Source organism: Dryobates pubescens, chromosome 1 (genome assembly GCF_014839835.1).
Source record: "Dryobates pubescens isolate bDryPub1 chromosome 1, bDryPub1.pri, whole genome shotgun sequence".
Lineage (NCBI taxonomy): Eukaryota > Metazoa > Chordata > Aves > Piciformes > Picidae > Dryobates > Dryobates pubescens.
In genome coordinates this window covers 54160129-54180487 of record NC_071612.1, presented here as the reverse complement: position 1 = coordinate 54180487, position 20359 = coordinate 54160129, and the positions used below count along the sequence as shown (strand labels likewise).

General features: G+C 42.5%; 1 protein-coding gene across 3 annotated transcripts in view; it reads right to left on the bottom strand.

Annotated features, from left to right (window-relative positions):
- The window catches only part of GALNT7 (polypeptide N-acetylgalactosaminyltransferase 7), a 67227-nt gene extending 47224 nt beyond the window's left edge, over window positions 1-20003 (bottom strand). For all 3 annotated transcript variants that reach the window (XM_054166106.1, XM_054166100.1, XM_054166092.1), the window contains exon 1: window positions 19656-20003. In XM_054166106.1, the coding sequence (XP_054022081.1) occupies window positions 19656-19781 (126 nt within the window). In that variant the 5' untranslated portion in view covers window positions 19782-20003. The remainder of the gene's footprint in view (window positions 1-19655) is intronic.
- Between the last annotated feature and the right edge of the window lie 356 nt (window positions 20004-20359).

Sequence of the window (20359 nt, the reverse complement as noted above, 5' to 3'; positions counted from 1 at the left end):
ATGGCTCACAAGGGCTTCAGAATCAAGCATTAGATGCTTTTCTCCATCTTCCCAAAGCTCTTCCTGAGAGACATGCTTTTGGATCACATAATACTGAACACCTCCCAACCGTAAGACAGTTTTATAATGCAGCCTATTAAACCAAAACCATTTTTTTAACAGAAATATAGACAAATTTCAAGACAACGTCAACAAACCAGAGCAAAGATAAAGGTATTTGCTATCACACATTGCCAGTAAAATTTATCGGAAGCATACTTGGGATTATTACAGTTGCTTCATAATAATTTAACTAATACCTTCCTGGCCTATGAAGTCTTTCCCCAGGACACAAGAAAGGAGAAAAGCATAGCATCATTCAATAATTACCCATAATTTTTCTCTCTAGATGGATTTTATAAATACTTGACTGGAAAAAGTAGGAGTTTTAAAGCCAGAAAGGACAACTGCTTAAGACATCATCTCCATCAGAGCTGACTGCAAGGTAAGACAGAGCCTCTGAATTTCAGGTCTTTATTTGTGACTCTTGGGATATTTCTTCCCCTTGCATTGATTTTCCATCTGAGCTTCATTATCTTTCTCTGTATTGCCAATTTGATGATAGCGGAATAGCAGGTTTACTGTTAATAGAGCAAATTAGTAAAACAGTATTCACACAGGAATGTAGGTCCCATGTCTTAGTTTCAGTGTCCTCCTTCCCTTGCAGATCCCTAAAGCTATTCAACTTTAACAGTTGATAAAAATTAAGAGCAAACAATCCTGAATAGCTGAAAATAAACAGTGGTGTATTGATGTAGTGACAATTCAGTATATTCCGATCCATGCAGTTTGACTATTGCTACAGCAGTATTCTACTACTACAACGTGCACGTATGCTTTCAAGTGCTTACCAAAAAATTCCAATAGCTTTTTCAATCAAATGGAAGACAGAGAGAACGCAGTCACAAGAATGAAACACTTCCCAGTAACATCCCCATATCACCGAGACCTTCTCTCTGGTACTTTCTCATTTCACTCCTGCACTCTCTGCTCTTCATCAGCATTGTCTTGTTTTCCATGCCCAGCAGCTGGTCTCATTCAGTCCTACACCTATACTCAAGGCATTGCTGCAATTCCTAAGAACTTCGTTCCACAGCCCTTAATGGTTAAAGGTGAAAGGCTTACAAAACACCACCACCAATGAGGTTCACTACAAGACTTGCTCTCAATCACTACATTTCAAAATTAAATTAAGTCTGTAACCTTTCTAGTTGAGTCACTGCTCTTTCCATGTTCTGTCTCATTCCAGGAAAATCCTTCACTTTATGCATAAGTTTGAATGAGATCTTAAAACCAGAACTCATGTTTATTCATACAGACATTAGAGATTCTTAAGGACTTCTATGATGTCTTCTGTCCAGCTTCATTTTCTTTGTTAAAGGAAGGATTATTCTCCTTTTCCTGTGTAGTAGTGTTACATAGGGGACTATGAGGAGGCAAGGCTTTAAGGCTTTTAATTATACTAAGACCAAGCCTCTTTCAGGAATGTTTTCTGTAGACTGAAGAAAGAGATGGATGAAGCTGTTTCTTTTGAAATGAAATAATCAAAACTTAAGTAATCACATTTTAAGCTGTAGAGGCAAACAGGTAAAAACAAGTGTGTATTTTGAATTTAAAAAGATAACAAAGAGTTGCAATTTATAATCTGTTACTTTGCTATTAAAAATATAAACTTCTAGTATTCCCTCCAGGGGGAAAAAGTCTCAGAAAGAAACAAGAACTACCCTCCATGCTCATGTTTCAAGTAGCAGAGGACAGTTTTCTGGTCCTCTCAGAATCAGCTATGAACACTGTACTGGTTAAAGCCCTCAGAAGAACTCCATCTTTGTTTCTCAATCACCTGAGACACGTGGATATTAAAACTCAGGCTTTTATTTTATACACCTCAGCAAGTAAATGACATTTACAATGTAAAAAATCCATTGCTGAAGGACATGCTTGATCAAGAGATGTAGGTTTCTGTGCTGTATCTTGTCTGTCTCAATTTTTAAAGGCACATACGTCAATCTCACTTCATATTAAGAAGCCATATTAAGAAATATTGTTACCATTCTCAAGCTTTACAACAGTCTGTCTTTTTTTAAAGTTGCATTTCACAGTTCAATCAACCCTACTGCATTGTATGAAAATTATGCATACACTCGAAAATCTGTTCCTGAAAGTTTCATCTGAACTCCAAAAAGGTTTCAGAAATTCAGACTGTTTGCATTATTACCTTCAATACTGACTGACTACATTAGTAAGGGGAAATCACTTGTTATGATCAATTGTGTTCTTTCCTTGACCCTTCATTCCTGTCTTTTCTATGTAAGATATTAAAGAGAATCTGTGTGGTACTTGCCAATAAATTATAGTATCATAGTATCAGTCAGTGTTGAAATGGACTACAAGGATCATCTAGTTCCAACCCCCCTGCCATGGGCAGGGACACCCCACACTAGATCAGGCTGGCCAGAGCCTCATCCAGCCTGGTCTTTAACACCTCCAGGGACAGCGTCTCAACCACCTCCCTTGACAACCCATTCCAGGGCTTCACCACTCTCATGGTGAAGAACTTCCTCCTCACGTCCAGCCTGAATCTCCCCACCTCCAGCTTCATTCCATTCCCCCTAGTCCTATCACTACCTGAGATCCTGAGAAGTCCCTCCCCAGCCTTCTTGTAGGCCCCCTTCAGATACTGGAAGGCCACAATTAGGTCACCTCGGAGCCTTCTCTTCTCCAGACTGAACAGCCCCAACTCCTTCAGTCTGTCCTCATAGGAGAGGTGCTCCAGCCCTCTGGTCATCCTCGTGGCCCTTCTCTGGACACATTCCAGCACATCCACATCCCTCTTGTAATAGGGACTCCAGAACTGGATGCAGTACTCCAGATGGGGTGTCACCAGAGCTGAGTAGAGGGGGAGAATCACCTGCCTTGACCTGCTGGCCACACTTCTGATGCAGCCCAGGATCCGATTGGCTTTCCAGGCTGCAAGTGCACATTGAGAGCTCATGTTGAGATTCTCGTCCACCGAATCAGTTATATTCTACTAAATTGTCAAGAGAAAGTTATTATTTGTCCTAAAAAAAAATAAAATAAAATCAACACAATACATAAATTTGATACATAAGATGGAGAAAAAACATAATATTTGCAACAATACAAAACTAGTAAGAAACAATTTATGGAACAGATAAATCAATATTGGTAAACTGACTGTTCCTAGGACAATTACCTGTCTTGTTGTGAAGAGAAAGTGAGTAACAAAATCTGTCCCATAGCTTTGCTTTAGAAACATGTGTCTGCACAGTTAGGTTCTTTGCTGAGTACAGGGGGATGATCACCTTACTGTTCCTGCTGGCTGCAGCGTTTCTAATACAAGCCAGGATGCCAATGGTACTCTTGGCCACCCAGGCACACTGCTGACTCATATTTAGTCAACTGTCAACTAGTGTCCCAGTTCTCTCGCCGAGTTGCAGCCTTTCAACCACACATCCCCAAGTCTGTAGCTTACCATGGGGATGTTGTGACTCGGGTGGAGGACCTGGCACTTGACCTTGTTGAACACCACACAGCTAGCCTTGACCCATCAGTCTAATCTGTCCAGATCCCATTGTAAAGCTTCCTTAGCCTCTAGCAGACTGACACAGCCACCCAGCTTGGTGTCATCTGCAAATTTACTGAGGGTACACTCAGCCCTCTCATCCAGCTCATTGATAAAGATATTAAAAGAGGGCAGGCCCCGGTACTGAATCCTGGGGAACACCACTAGTGACTGGGAGCCAGACAGATTTAGCTCCGTTCACCACCACTCTCTGGGCCCGGACATCCAGCCAGAGTGCACTTATTCAAGGCCTGTGCCTGATTTTCTGAAGGTGAATGCTGTGGGAGACAGTGTCAAAGGCTTCACTAAAGTGCAGGTAGACAAGATCCTCAGTACTTTCCACAAGCCCTACATATGTGTATTCCTAGCAGGCTTCTAATGGAGCTGCTAATAACTGCTTTTAATGAAAACTCTACCCTTCTCTCATTGCATCTCAGACAAGATATTAGCAAAGCATAGTTACGTGTCCAGTTCATTAAACGGGTGTTTAAATAGGAACAAAGTTCACGGAATCTAGACCTTTATGTGCTGGCCCTGCACAAACACCTCACAAACACCATTTTGTTAAAGCCTGTCAGAAAATTAATTTCAAAAGCTCTCTGCAGTCCCTGAGAAAGACAGTCTGTTGTTTCCAACAGGGCAAAGACTGGCCAGCAGCTGGAGAAGGACGAGTCCGTAAGGCAGGCCAAACTTACGCCTGACTGGGGAGAGACAGCACGTCTCATGAGGCAGAAGTACAAAAGAAGAAGTAGTCAGTATTTTGATCTTCACTATGAGAGAGAAGTTACATGCATGAGCCATGAAGTGCCAGCGAAGGATGAAGTAATAGATGTACCATGACAGGACAGCAAACAATATAAATTTGTTTACTGTACATCAAAACAGAATCAGCAAGACAAATAAAGAAATCCACAAGGAAGACACTCTAATTGAAATACAGAAGAAATAAAATCCGCTGTGCTTTGCTACCTTTCAATAACCAGCAAAAATATTATCATGAAAATGGTAAGGAAAAGCAATAGAGAAGAGCCTCTTAAGAGACAATGCATTTACATGGTTGTCATTGAAGCTGGTATTATTGCTGTCATTAATCAGTCGCTCTGAGGTGCTCTCTTTTTTAAGAAGTTTCTGTACACAAGTGACAACAGCACAACATAAAAGGTATATGCTCTGCTTAAAAATGTCATGTGCTAGTAACTCAAAGCAACATTTTCTTAATATATTACCATACAATATAGACTGGGGACAAATCTTTTAAATTAGAGAAAACCAAATTGAGTCAGCTTCAGCACACTAACACAAACAGGGAAAAACAACAGCAACAAAGCAAAAACCCAAGAAACCCCACTATTTTTTTCCTTAAATGACAATGAGACAGTTCTTCTGGTTTTAAGTCTCATGGCAAATTAAAACTATCGGGGACAGTGATGAGGAGGTGTGAGTGTGCTCTTTGGTGAAAGTCATGGAAATATCCAACTGGATTAAAAAAAACCAACAACCTTGCATCATGAAAATGGCCAAACAGTGGGACAAGACGGGCAGAGTTGTTGTGCTTTCTCCCTCCTTTGAGGTTTTCAAGGCACAGCTGAACAAAGCCCCAGGCAGCCTCTTTGACCACAATGTTGGCCCTGCTTTGAGCAGGAGGTTGGACTAAGGACCTTGTCGGGCCCCTTCCATCTTGAATAATCCAATGATTTTATGCAAGAAATTTGGATAGACTTTCTGACATTGTTAAAGCTGGGAATTTTTATTTTTCAACTCACTTCAATTAAAAATGATAAAAGCTTTAAAACAATCTACTATTCATCTTTCAATTTTTAGTTATCTCAACAGAACATTAACAGCAGAAACTCTGTAGATATCTTTAACAGAGGGCAGCTGAGAGCTACAAGCAGTGAAAGTCACCTCGGACATAGTATTTTACCTGGAAACTGTGTGTTTTCCTTTTGTTTAGTACAGCAATTCCAATTCTATAATTCTTGGCAGTATGACAACTGTGGATTTGTAAAAGTAGTCAGATTTATATAAGATGGGGGGGGGGGGGAAGTAATCACTTGCCTACTCTTCCTACTGTGTAAAGGAATTCAAGGCTGACTTCCCTGTTTTATTTAAAAAGCAAAGTTGGGAAGATTTCTAAATGTCAGTACTATGATGCATTACATTGATGTTTATCTTCCCAGGACTGCAGATGTACAGTAAAACCTGAAGGTGATATTTTTCATTTCTGCTGCAAGGTGAACTGTGGAATACCAGGAATACAAATCATAAGATGCACTTAGCCCTTGAGAAAATGAATGAAAACTATATTCTTTAGCTGCTGCAGGTGAGCTGCCTTAACATTTCTGGTTTTGCTAATGAGCAAATTGACGTAAACCTCTGTCTGATATGTGCTGGATTTTTCAAACTGATATTCCAGAGTAGGATGGATACATTTCTCAATCAGTTTATTTTTCTACTACATGATTTTTGCCCTGCCTGTGAACCAACACAAGCACCTTTGTATCTCCATGTTGCACTGGGTTAAGGACTCCCAGCAGCCAGCTGAGCAGGGAAGCCAAACAGACTTGGCATCCATGAGCTGGAGGAACAGCTAGTGCCAAGCTAGTTTGAAACAGGAATGTGAATGGAAAAAAAAAAAATAAAAAAGAAAGGGCCACTGGAAGCAAGGTGTTGCTGAAAAACACAGAAGAGAGTGCCTGTGCAGTGAAACAGAACACAGCCTCCTCAGGCTGTTTAAAACCATTACTTGTGCATAGACATACAGCAGAGAGACAAGCGCTGTGCAGCCATGCTCCTCCCAGCTGTCCTCAGGAGCCCTCCTCCAGACCAACATGGCACACTGGGGAGAACAAATACCTGCAGGCTGGCAGGAAAGCAACTGCCTGGCTCAAGAGAGTTTGCTACTTCTGTACCTTTAACACACAAAGCAACATAAAACAACTAAGACAACAACAACAAAACAAACAAGCAAACAAAACCATGCACAAAACCCAACCAAACAAAAAGACAAAAAAACCCCAACCAAACAACCTAGAGTGCCTGTCTTTTACCCTCCTCCTCCCCTGCAGGCTAAGGAAGTGAGGCATGAAGGCAGCACACTTATGTCCCCACTGAATTTAAACACTCAGGGTGTGCTAAGAGCATCAGAAGAAACATGCAGACTTGCCCATAGCTTGTTCAAGTCACCACACCAGACCCCATCTCAGAAATAATCTAAGTGTTCCTATGCATGGAAATCCTGTAACAGTGAAGCAGGCTGTTTTGGGGTGGTCTGGGCAATAGCTGCTGTTCCACTTCCTGAGCCACTTAGGACTGTTCTTCCAGTGCTTCCTGTAGTAAGTGCTAATGGTAATATAGGAACACCCCTTATGCTCTAAAGAAAAAGACATTTCTGTTAAATATTACTAGCAATACAAATCTCCCTTTCTTCTAAACCAAGGTGACAAAAAGATTTTCCCTCATACTGCAGAGCTAGGGAGACAAGACACATGTTCTTAAATTCTGGGAAGAGAGGGAAGATGTGCATAAGCAGTGGTTGTCTTGCACTATGTGAGGGCACTTCTTTTTCAGGAAAGCTCCAAGCCTTAACAGAGTTTTCATGAAAAAAACCCAAACATATAAAACCGGTGTCTTTTCACAGCATGATGATTTGAACATGTTCTTGTAGATCTCCAGTGCTACCTTTTCCTTAGAAAATGCATTCAAATGTCAAACAGAACTCCCTTCTACAGGAAGTATTTTCCCACTCTTTTATCCACTCTTTTATGCCACTACAGCTAGGAAAGAAAAGGCATTAGAGAATGTGTCAGTCTAGTGTTGGTCACATTTCTTCAATCTACAGGCAAAATACAAAGTACAGCAACTGACAGAAAGCCAGCTACATACAACTACATACAGACACTGATTATGTGTCTGATACCTTACCTTCCCCATCAGTAAAACTGGGCTTAAAAATAAATGCCCATGCATTTTGGTAAATATGTAAAAACTGTAATTGCTCTGGACTTAAGACTCAGGTTAGGGAATGAAAGAGTGAAGAATACACAAAAGCATTGTCATCAAGTAACATTTTACAGCTTGAGATTATTCAGTTAAGATACTAAACAGATTTTAAAAGCATCAACCCAGAAAGTATAATGAATTTAGCTTGCAACATTATGCCCTTGGTACTTTTATGTAGTACATTACAGTGGTTAGACAAACCAAATTAGTAGATAAAAGTTCTGTTCATTTCTTAGGAATCAACAGCTGTGAACCACTCCTAAAAATGCGGCTTGCTGAGATTATACTGAAAACTATTTTGACTAAATTTTTGCAAATATCACATTCCAGCTACCTCTCTTTTGCAGCACCAGTGAAAACTTTGGTGCTTCATGTTTAAGGCTGTGAAGACTTCTGTTTCATTCTAAACTACAAATTCATGTCTATGATTAAAGTTTTTTCCACCTGTGTAAGGGGTTAACACATGGCAAATGGGTTAACCTGCCTGTTCAAACCATTACACAGAGAAGCCTTAGCATTTTACATCCTGTGAGAAACCTATTAGAAGATAGACTGCCTAAGTTATTACAGAAGATAAATCAAGAGAAATAGTCAGATCATTTATCTTTCTTCCTTGCTTTCAGATACCCATATAACCATCTTACTGCAATGAAAGAAAACTCAAGATGTTGAACAGGATGATGAGAGTAAGTCTAATTAGTTCCCCAAATTCCCACAAAACATGAACAAGGAAAAAAAAGCCCCAACAAAACTGACCAGTAAAAAACCCCAAAGAAATAGATTAAGTGAAGACATCTGTCCTTCAGATGAGAGTAAGACTGGAATAAGAACCAGGAATAACAGACATCAGTGCACCTCATCACACTAACAGGGACTCGTGTCGGCTGCAGTTAATCAATGATCACTAGCAAGCCTTCTTGTAAGAATCAGATCACACCTGTGCTACCCAATGCACACATACAGGACTGTTTAAAAAAGCCATCTACTTTTTGATTTAATATATATTTTATTGTTTACATTAAACATAAAAAATTTTAAGATCTGAAAAATTGGTGTCTTCCATGCCTTGCTGTAAGCCCAGCAGCCTCTGTTCAGTGCGATGGCAGAAACATAACCAGGCACCCCTCATTACCTGCAGTCCTTTTGTGCATTTCACAAGACACATACATGCACGTCAGCTTGGATTCAGAACTTACACTTCCTTGGGAAATACTGCCAAAACAAACACCTCCCAAAGAGGCAAGACACATCTTCCAACCACAAGATCTAGGCATATGTGAATCAGAGAAGGGGGACGTAGGACAGATGAAGTGTGTTCAAGGACAGCAGATTTCAAAGAATTCTAATTATTTTTAAAGTAGGCCAACCCCCAGGACATATCCATTTCATCCAGCAAAATTAATCCAGCCTGCTCCCTGCCATCCTCTTTTCCCAAGGCCCCTCAGGCATACACAAAGATTAAAGGCTATATGAACTACCCTGGCAGTCTGCTCCCTTTTATCACAACAGCTTGACAACTCCCCTGTCATCACCAGCCTTGGTAGAAGATAATAACAGGAGCGAAACTTGCTAACTCCCCAAAAGGTGACTGACGTGACTATTCATGGAAGAGGCAAGGCTGCTCTCTAATACCAGAGATTCCCTCCCTGTGTATCTCTAAACAAAATCATGGCTGTGGTATTGACACTCTGGGAAACTACTCACTGCTTCATAAATGAGCACTCAAGGCTGTCATCACACATTGCCAAAGCTGGGCCACAGTAATCATTAGCCCCAGATTTGACACCAAAGTCTTCTCCCAGTCTTGATTCAAGAGTCAGACAGCTGCTCTCCTTGAGGATTTTTTTTCTATTGGTGACCTTGAAGCTCATGTCTGGACCTGCTCAAAGAGCTTCCCAGCCTCATTTATCAGGTCAATACTTCTTGGCTTTCCTTAGCCTAATCTTTCTTGTACCCTTTACATAACTAAAAAATAAGCAAGTGTTCAAGATGAGTATTTTAGTTGGTACTAAAAAACACAAGAGAGGGATAGAAGACACAGTCTTCATCTCTTAGACACAGAGATCATACAAATGCATCCCATTGGAGGTGTTTAGGAGGAGACTTGATAGGGTGCTTGGTTTAGTTGATTAGGTGGTGTTGGATGATGGGCTGGACACAATGATCTTGAAAGTCTCTTCCAACCTGGTTTGTTCCATTCTATTTATGTGCAGTCTTACTTCAGACACCCAGGGCTGGTATACCTCCACAGAGTACTCAAGACCACTTTAAACACTCAGTAAATGTCATGGGTTAGCAATACATTACATTGAGTGAACGATCAGCATTTGAAATTAAAGACCTCCAAAAAGCATAAAAGACGCAGCAGAAGATTCTTCTCCCTCACCAGCACAGGAAACCCACACACCATCTTCCTGGACTTGAGAACTGCCGGCTAACAACATTCTGATCAGAGACAGGTGATACAGACAACCATTTAAAGCTTGTATTGCATCAAAAGAAGCAAACAACACACCTCCCACCCTTTTCCACCTCTGCAGATTACTGAGATACTGTTTTTACACTAATCACTACCGCAGGTCTTGGTTTTGTGTAGGAGAAACATTTCATAGAGGGGAGGGAAACAAGGGTAGGAAAGCATGGAAGAGGTGAGAAAAAAACCCTATGTATTTCATAGCTGCTGTTTAATGCTTCTCAGAGGCTTTGGCATGTTAGAATAACACAATGGGAGATGGATTAGCAGAAGCAGAGCAGGTGAAGCAGTTTAAGGTGCATGATAGATGTACCACTGACAAACGCATGGCTTACAAAAGACATGTATTATGAGCCTTGAAGAGCTGACTTCAAGGCCTCATTTAAGTGAGTGTAGCAAGTCTTGTTCCAAGACTAAAGAATGAGGAGAATTTATTTTCTCTGAAGAACACCCTATCTCAGTATTATCTTTCTTGGTCTTCCTTCCTCAATAGGAAGGAAAGAAAACTCATGGCATTACTGTAACAGGCACTTTTAAGAAGTACCTTGGTTAATTTTAATTGATTTGCTTCAAAATATTATTGCAGATGAGGCAGTTTCAACAGTCAGGCAGGACAGATACTTTGATGTTTCTGTAATTCTTAATGACTACCTCAAAACAAAGACATCACTGAAATCTCAGAACCATAAAGGTAGGAATTGGGAAATAAAAATAGAGTGCTTCTATGCTTGGGCCCTATTGAAATACTATTCCTTATATTTTTAAACTATCCTTAAAAGGGAACTCTCATTACAGATAAAACCAAAGCAAATTTTAATTCCCAAGTTGTGAAAAAAAGGTTCACATACATGACAAAAATATACTCAATGTAGTTATTTTTTGGGGTGTGTTTGTTGTGTTGTTTGGTTTTTTGTCCCCTATAGGAGCTGGGGTTGCTTAGCCTGGAGAAGAGGAGAGTCAGGGGTGACCTTATTGCTGTCTACAACTACCTGAAGGGGGGTTGTAGTCAGGCAGGGGTTAGTCTCTTATCCCAGGCAACCAGTACCAGAACAAGAGGACACAGTCTCAGGCTGCATCAGGGGAGGTTTAGGCTGGAGGTTAGGAGGAAGTTTTACACAGAGAGAGTGATTGCCCATTGGAATGGGCTGCCCAAGGGGGTGGTGGGGTCGCAGGTCGCTGGGGGTGTTCAGGACGAGGCTTGACAGGATGCTTGGTTGCATGGTTTAGTTGATTAGGTGGTGTTGGATGATAGGTTGGACGCGATGATCTTGAAGGTCTCTTCCAACCTGGTTTATTCTATTCTATTCTATAATACTTTCTGCCTTATTAAAAACAACTATATTCACTCAAGTGAGAACAGTTCTTGCTGAGACATTTTCATTGCCAAGTTTTTAAAAGGCAACAAAGTAAGAAAGAAACTTTGTGGGCTGTGCACCATCTGCTTATGCTTTAATTTCATTAACAGTTATATTTTGAGACCTGCAACTGTAAAGAAAGTTTTCCAAATGTAAATAGCATGTAAAATGGTATACTGTTTTTACCTTATACTCTCCTGCAATTCTCTCATGCTGCTCAGGGATTTATGGCACACCAGTGCCAACTGCTGCTATTCGCAACTGAATGTTCCATGAGGAAATCAAAGCAAAATAAATCGTAGCTCAGGAAAGTCAGAGCAATACTAAGAAACATTACTGGAGTAAGCCATGGAAATGAAGGATTCAAGAACACATAGTAGGAGAGAAACTAAAAACCAAACCAAACCCAACCCAATAAAACAGCACAGTAGAGTTGCAAACGATTAGTTTATTTTAACAAGGGGGGGGGTGAGGGAATTTGTTGTGCAAATTGCAAGAATGCAGGCTTATACACGGAGAAGCGTGTTTAATTCCTGCTTAATACAATCCTCTTTTAAGCATCATCACTTCATTACAAAAAGTTGTCATTTTCTAGTCATAATGTATGTATGCAGCCCAGTAAGAATAAGATTTTTAACATCATAATAAAACCACAATAAGGATGCTTCTTTGAAAAAAAAAAGATAGAATACAAGTTATTAGCCTTCTCCTCTGCAAGTTTTAACAATTATTAACTGCAAAACACTCCTTCACCAAAAAAAAAAAAAGCACCATACTTTCCCAGAAAGCTTCTTCAAGGAGGAAGCTACAATTAAACTGATAAAGCCCAATCTAGAATTCAACTTTTGGTTTACCTTTACAGACACCTACTGTTTGTTTGATTTATTCTTTTTTTTTGCTTAAAACCTGTATTAGGTGAAAGGCCAGAGTCCCCCCCAAAACACAAGCCTAAACAGTATTGCAGGTTGCAAAGATGCAAGCTGCTGGGTGCTTATTACTTCCCTTTGTTTGGCCATTCTGGCAACACCTTCCTTACTGAGCATTGCTACTGGTCATGGAATTTGGGTGGGGGACAACTTCACTCATGGAAACAGTGCCTACATCTAGAGCACTGTAGGGTGGAGATGGACTGCTGAAGGCAGATTCAAGCAAGATAAATTCTTCTCAATTCACAAAAAGATTATAGAAAACTGATGGAGGCAGAGGCCTTTTAAACAGCATGTTGCTATTTTTAAACTAATCGCTCACAGTAGACATTTGTTTTACGTATTTAGAGGACATCTAGTAATTAAATGTAACTGTTACCAGACTTGGAATCCTTCTCCCAGATTATACGTCCTAGTTTCTGTAAAAAGCATTCCCCCTCCCCCAAGGTAGAAATCAAACCTGTTAATGGAACAGCTTATCCTGCCCTATTTCCACTTTGCAGTCTCCTGTAATGCTGATTTAATATCTGACAAAAATAGGACAAAGATACTGTCATTTTTCATTAGGGAACAGCAGCTCAATACAAACAACGTGAACTCCTGAGCCTCTGTTAGGGAAGGTTCATGCTGCTTGGCCGTGTTGTGAAAAACCCACATATATACCTCCAAGTATGTCATGCCTTCTCTCAAGGCTGACATTCTGATGACCCATTGAGGCTTTTCCTGTAACTAAATTTACTAGCACCAGAATTTCTACTACTTCAGCTTAGCCCTTATACCTTAATTCACCATGTCTAAAGTAGAGACTAATGACTACCTAGACTTTTATTTTTAAAAGGACTCTATTCTGCTATTTTTAATGAACCACTGTTTGGCCCCTAAGCAGCACAAATTACTGCTTTTATTTATTTTAAACAAATGACAACCTACCCAACTCGTTGTGCTGATCCCTCACGGTCTTACTCATGGTTTCTCATTTAAGTACTGTAGCAGTACTGAATCGAGTAGTGGAACAGCTTTACCTGTGTGATATCCAAAATAACTCTCAAGTTTTTTGTTGCAGTCTTACCCAAGAGTGCAGAGTCATATCTTATCCTACGCTGAGGTTCACTGGGTGCTCTAGATGCCCTTCTCCTGCAGTGGGATTGTTGAAGAGAAAAGGACAGCCTTAAGCTAGGATCTTTGATTTTCAGTTGATAATTACTCATGAATCACAACACTTGAGGCTAGAATAGGGCAAAAGTAAACTTGTCATGTGCATAAAATGGTGTGAAACCGCTCTCTCTAGACTAGATATTTAATAATCTTGAGATAATGAGTTATTTAACTTATTACAATGGATCTTAATGAGAAGAGTTCAAGAAGGTTTTAATACAATCTCTGCATGCATACATAAATTGCAGGAATTGTGTAGTCTTTTTAATTTTTCCATGTCTTCACATCATTTGCTTTGTCATTTATTCTGCAACATACACGGAAGCATTTGTCAAAAGAACTCACTTCTAATATGATAGGGATTGGGGGTTTTATACTCTCCCAAGGGTGACAAGATTTTTAGAAGCTTTTTCAAAGCCAGTTTAGACAAAAAGCACATATTTAAAAAATAGCATTCAGTATCTAAAAACATTTGGCCTACTACCTTTGGTAGCAACACTAAAGGTTACAGCAATAAACAGAGGAAAAAGGAAGTGCTGCTTACCTCCTACAACATCAGTACTTTGGCTATAGCAAGTTCACTGCTTCCCTGTGCACAGATTTCAAACCAAACTTGAAAACAAAAATTTGCCAAGGCCCTCATTTCTACTAAGCGTCACACAAGAAACAGCGAGTTATTACAGCTTTGACTGTAGAAGGCAACATGCCTACATCTAGCCCTGCACCTGTAGGGAGCTTTTCACACCCAGGTGATGGATGACTGTGTTAAGTTCTCAGATAATGCCAGAGTGGCAGAACTGATGTGGTGCTCCTTGCACAAGGTTTCACCCTGTAACTGGGTGAAAGGTGAATCAGTAAAAAGTGACTAACATAGATAACTATACAAAGTAACAGGAGTGAGATAATTTTCTATTTGATCACCTGTGTACCGCAATGCATCACGGTTTTACCAAACTCAGATGAAGTTCTTCACTACTGAAGACCACTCTCCCTGTAACATCGGATTTATCATTTTCCTCCCTTTCCCGCCTTTCCTCCACCAATGATATAAACTTCAAATTCCTGTGTCTTGGTTTATATTCTGAGCATATTTCCCATCACTCCTTAAGGTAAAGTGGAAACTTTCTTCTGGGACTTCCACTGCAAAGAATCTAATTTAAACTACAATAACACTTCAAGTTCAGTCTGCAACTTGTCATTAAGTTCTCAGTGACAGTCCTGCCAAGGCATACAGGATATTAGCGGTCCTTAAAGTGAGGGAGAAGGAGTGTCACCAGAAAGCTCAGAAAACATCCATTCACCTTTTTTTATTTTTTTTAACTCCTCTGCCTCCACATCATAAATTCTCCACCTTCTAGTAGACACGTGGGAACTGTAATATTTAAACTTGGCCGCTGATGAGGGCCCACAGCCCCAGATGCAAGTCCATCATCTGGTTTCCTGAACCAGAGGGACATGCCAGAATTGCCACCTGCACCAAGGCCCTCAACAGAGCCTCCCATCCTGATCTGACTCTTTCCTCACTATGGTGCAGCTGCCGTGACATATGGCAACAAGAACAGAAAATACAAATATCTACAGGTGGGAGACTGTGACCTCAAAAGCTTCTGTTAAGTTACTGAGAGCGGAGAGCACACCTGGTGTAAGAGATGCCCAGGGGTGCTAGGAGAAAGGGGGCAGTTGTCCAGTTACTTACTATGCACGTGAAAAAAACCTTGGAAAGACAGTCCAGAAAGTCTGAGCAGTGCTGATAAACAAATACCCACTAAACAATAGCCCACTGAAAACATGTCACTTACAGACAAGGAAAATTAAATGCCTTCAATACACGGCAAGGCAAGTTAAGAGCAGCCCATCAGTGGCTATGTGCTAAAGTTAGGGAAACAACACAAAAATTGCAATGCTTCAAGCCTACCTCTGAGGCTGATCATTAGTAACACATCTTGCTGGAGAACAAGTACAATAGCTGGGATTCCTACAGCAATCCTCTTACAATGAATAAACTGAATAGTTTCCTGCTACCTCCAAAACTGTGATGCCTTGACCCAAAAGGGCAGAAGGTACCAGAAAACATCCAAAAGACCCCACAGTACACACATAATAATCAAATCAATGATTCACAGAATCACAGAACATTAGAGGTTAGAGGGGACCTTGAAAGATCATCTAGTCCACCCCCCCTGACAGAGCAGGATCACCTATACCAGATCACACTGGAATGTGTCCAGGTGAGCTCTGAATGTCTCCAGAGAAGGAGACTCCACAACCTCTCTGGGCACCCTGTTCCAGTGTTTTGTCACACTTACAGTGAGTAAGTTTTTCCTTATGTTTACACGGAACCTCCTATGCTCCAGCTTGCACCCATTGCCCCACATCCTATAACTGGACATCCCTGAGAAGAACCTGGCTCCATCCTCCTGACACTCCCCTTCACATATTTATAAACATTAATGAGGTCACCCCTCAGTCTCCTTCAAGCTAAAGAGACCCATCTCTCTCAGCTTTTCCTCATAAGGAAAATGTTCCATTCCCTTAATCATCTTTGTGGCTCTGTGCTGGACTCTTTCAAGCGGTTCCCTATCCTTCTTGAACCGAAGGGCCCAGAACTGGACACAGTATTCTAGATGTGGTCTCACCAGGGCAGAATAGAGGGGGAAGAGAACCTCTCTTGACCTCCTAACCACACTCCAATACATCCCAGGATACCATTAGCCTTCTTGACCACAAGGGCACATTGCTGCCTCATGGTCATCCTGTTGTCCATCAGGACCGCCAGGTCCCTCTCCACTGTGCTACCCTCCAACAGGTCAGTCTCTAACCTACACTAGTACATGGGGTTGTTCTCTCCTAGAGGCAAGATTCAACATTTGCCCTTGTTGTATTTCATTGAATTTCTCCCTGTCCAACTCTCCAGGTACCACTGAAAGGCAGCACAGCCTTCTGGTATGTCAGCCACTCCACCCAGATTTGTGACATCAGCAAACTCAAAGCCATAATCATGAGTGTCCCTAGATAAATCGTTGGTACCTTTGTAATCCATACTTAATGCAAAACCAGACACACTTTCAAAGACTCTGAGGACAGCCCTTACTGTATATTCATTGTTTCTATTTGGTTTAGACTGGAAACTAAAAGCTCTTTAGGATAAAGATTATTTTACTCTGTTTGGATATTTCTGGTAATTCAATAAATAAATACCTGATCTCTTCACCTGAATCATGCAAGCACTTTTTCTTAAACTGTTGTCATGTATATCCGAAGTTCCACAGCTGAGTGAGTTGAAGAGCCTTGCCCCCACAACTTCTGAATGTGCTTTCTGTTAACATATACATCTGTGATAGTCTCTCAGAAAGGAAGATCTTCTCTTCAACAGTCTGTGTTCTCTCATTTCCTTCCTAAATAGCCACTTCTCCACTTTCACTTTTTCTTTGAAAACTATCTGTACATTAATTATCTGGCCTTTCCAAAAGATCTGAGGTCTTGTAACATCAGTAGAAAAAAACACAATAATACCTGAAGGGAGAATACACGTAGTCATAACACTGCTAAAAGATTTTCAGTTTACCTATTCTTTGCTGCTGTAAGCAAGAAAAGACTCAAGGTTATAAATATAAAAAGAACAATGCAGCATAACTTTTCATTTTTGCTTCTTTAATGCCTTGATGTTATTAAAAAGGGCCCAGGCTTACAGTGCAGAAAGGGAAAGGGTATTGCCTGCGGATAGCTATAAAATGTTAAATTCTATTTTCAGCTGCTATTGTTTGAGGAGAAATTTTATGTTTGCAGGCTAGAGCCTTCAGAACAAGCCCAGGGAGCAGGGTGTTGCACAGGAAGAATTACTCTATTATCTTTAGTTTAACAAACTTTAGCAACTAACAACTGAGCAAACACAACACGTTTCTATGACTAAATGAAGAGCAGATCAGTGCATTTCAGAAAAGCAGTTATGATAATCTCCTAGTTCCTACATGCTGAAACTGCACCAACAGACAACCTGTTCTCAAGTGTTGCAGGTAGAGCACCCCATGATACAAGCCCACCCCATGGAGTCAGCACTGCCACCACTGCCAGTGTCCCAGAAATATGCTGAAGCACTGCTAGTGGTGAGTTTACTCCCTACTGTTTAACTAGTATTCCTCACCTTAGCAGCTTCTAAAGAGGAAAGCAGCTCCAATCAAAACATGAATTTAGTAGCAACAATACTATTTCCCAGAAAATGATGAAGCAGCAGCATGTGTTACCCGCTCTTATATCATGACAAGTCAACATCTGATCTAGCTAATGAACCAGATATTCTGTTTAGATTATGTCTTTGACAGTGTTTGCTTAATATAATTGCATTTGTTCCTGACAAAGACTTGAATTATTTCCTGAGTTGACTGTAACAGTTATTTCCTCCTCCAGTCAAGGCAGGTGTAACCAAGACAGAATGCTGTTTTATCAGGGGCCAGAACGTACCAACTCTTCTGACTCTTAACTGCCATGTACATCAGCTAAGAAAGATTTCTGAATTAGACTTCATATGTGAATGGAGGCAGGTATCAGGGTTCAGAAGTTTCTGTGCGAACCCCTTCAGACTCATGAGAAAGCACAGCAGAATTCATTACAGCATCCAAATAAACTGCTTAGAGTACACACACTGCAAGACTGCAATATTTCAGTCGTCACCTCAGAATAATCTCATGAAGATGGTCACTACACAGCAATGCAACCATAACTATTTTTTTTTCAGAGGATGTCACTTTACAGATCTGTTATGCTTTCCTAAGGAGGAAAAGTAAATGGACTGGTTTTGACACAAAACATTTACTGCCTGACATTTTCTTGGGAAGTATGCTAATAAAAATCCCAAAGATTTCTCTGTACACAGAAAAGTCCATGTTGTATCTAGAAGAACAGACTACAGAAACTTCATCACTTAAATTGTGTGTCTCCAAAAGAACCCCTATGGCCTATTATCTCAGCAGTAACTGCCAAGATACAGTAAACTGTAAAAGCCTCAGAAGACAGAGCATCTGCTCAAGGAATCCAAAGTCATTTCCAGTTTCCAAAATCAAGAGTTCTGTCAGCCAGCCTGCCTTCAATAATTATTCAAAGCAGCCCACTAAAAAGGGCCAACTTCCATTAGTGAACACATCATATTTAAGATAAAAAAAATATGACTTCATCAAGATTAAAATAATCTTGACTAATCTTACTTCAAGCAGATCTCATTAAGTCGAGATACGTTCCACAGTTCTATAACACCTGAGGAAAAGGCAAAAAGCACTTTGACTCCTTTTGGGACCCTGGTGTCAAGGGGTCAGATTATTCTCATCTGATTAACACAAGTCTTGCACTACAGATTTGTGTAACCTCCTGAAACATTTCTCAAGATGACAGTCCCTTTCAGCCAAATCACTGCACTCTGTACCTCACAATTCGCCCTACCATTTCGGACTGAGAGATCTGCACCGCCAGCACGATCAGTCCAACGCCTTTTGCCTTCCCTGGCGCTGTTAAATTACCTATCTGCCGCTTCTCCTTGATAAAACCTGCCAGTTAGTAAAACGTCAGAAGGCCGACCCACGGCAGCAGGGCAAGTGGGAGAGGGGGGCACCTGCACCCTTTGTTGAAGCTCTGGGGCAGAGCTTTGTAGGATAGTTACGTAGCAGTTATTTTAGGGATGGGAAAACCCCCGACGGGAGAGACAGAACCAGACGGTCTGGGTGCCCACGGAATCGCCGGCGGGGGAGTCCCGGGTAAGGGCCCCGACGGGGCACTGCCCAGACCACCATGCTGGCGGCGCGCTGCCGGCCCGGCCCGGCCCCTAGCAGGCGGGGGTGCTGCGGCGGCCCCACACCGGGTGGGGCGGCGCGGACCGGACACCCAGCCGGCCTGGCCCCCGGGGCCCATCGTAGCCCGGCGCGAGTAGCCCCACGCCGGCGGCGGGCCGCTGGATCCAGGGAAGACCTAGAGCCGGCTCAGCCGCTCCGCTCTCCCCTCTCGGGCCTGTAGGCGCCGCAGGCCGCAGCCCGGGCAGCCGCCCCCCGCCCGCCCGCAGCCGGTCATATCCCGGGCGGCGGCCCCGCCACCAGCCTCCGTCCCGCCCGCCCAGCCAGCCAGCGCCGCCGCACACTCACCCGCGTCCGTCCCGGGGGAGCCGGCTCCTCGGTGCGGGGCGACAGCGAGGACCAGAGCAGCAGCAGCCCCAAGAAGCTGCCCGCCAGCAGCACGGCGCGCAGCAGGAAGCCCAGCTTCAGCCGCATCCTCCAGCCTGCCCGCCCTCTCCCTCCCGCCGCCGCGCACGCAGCGCCTGGCCCCGCGCACCGGCGGCCTTCCGCCCCCAGCCCGGCCCAGCACTGCCCCGCTGTCGCCTCCTCTCCTCCTCCTCCCCTGGCTGCCGCTGCTCTCCGGCAGCCGCCCGCCTGCAGAGGTTTTTCCCCCTCCGCCGCCGCACGTACAAACTTTTTTTTTTTTTTTTCAATCCACCTCCCTCTTTTTTTTTTTTCTTTTCCCCCCCTTTTTTTTTTTTTTTCTTCAACCTTCCCTCGCCCTGCTCTCCCCCCACCCACCTCCTCTACTTCCCCTCTCCTCCCCAGTAGGCTCCACCGGTGCGGGCTGCCGTGCCCGTCTCCCTGCCCGCCTCCCCGCTGGGCGCAGCGGCCGGGGTGATGCGGAGCAGGAAGTAGCCGCCGCGGGAGCCGCCGTTCCACGTGGCCGCCTCGCACCGGGGCGGGGGCGCCTCGCACCGAGCCCGGCTTCAGCCTCAGCCAGGCGTGTGCTCCCGCTGCACCTGCTGCAGCCCAGGTTGCTGTTGGGGTTAACCGCGCCTGCACCCCACCTG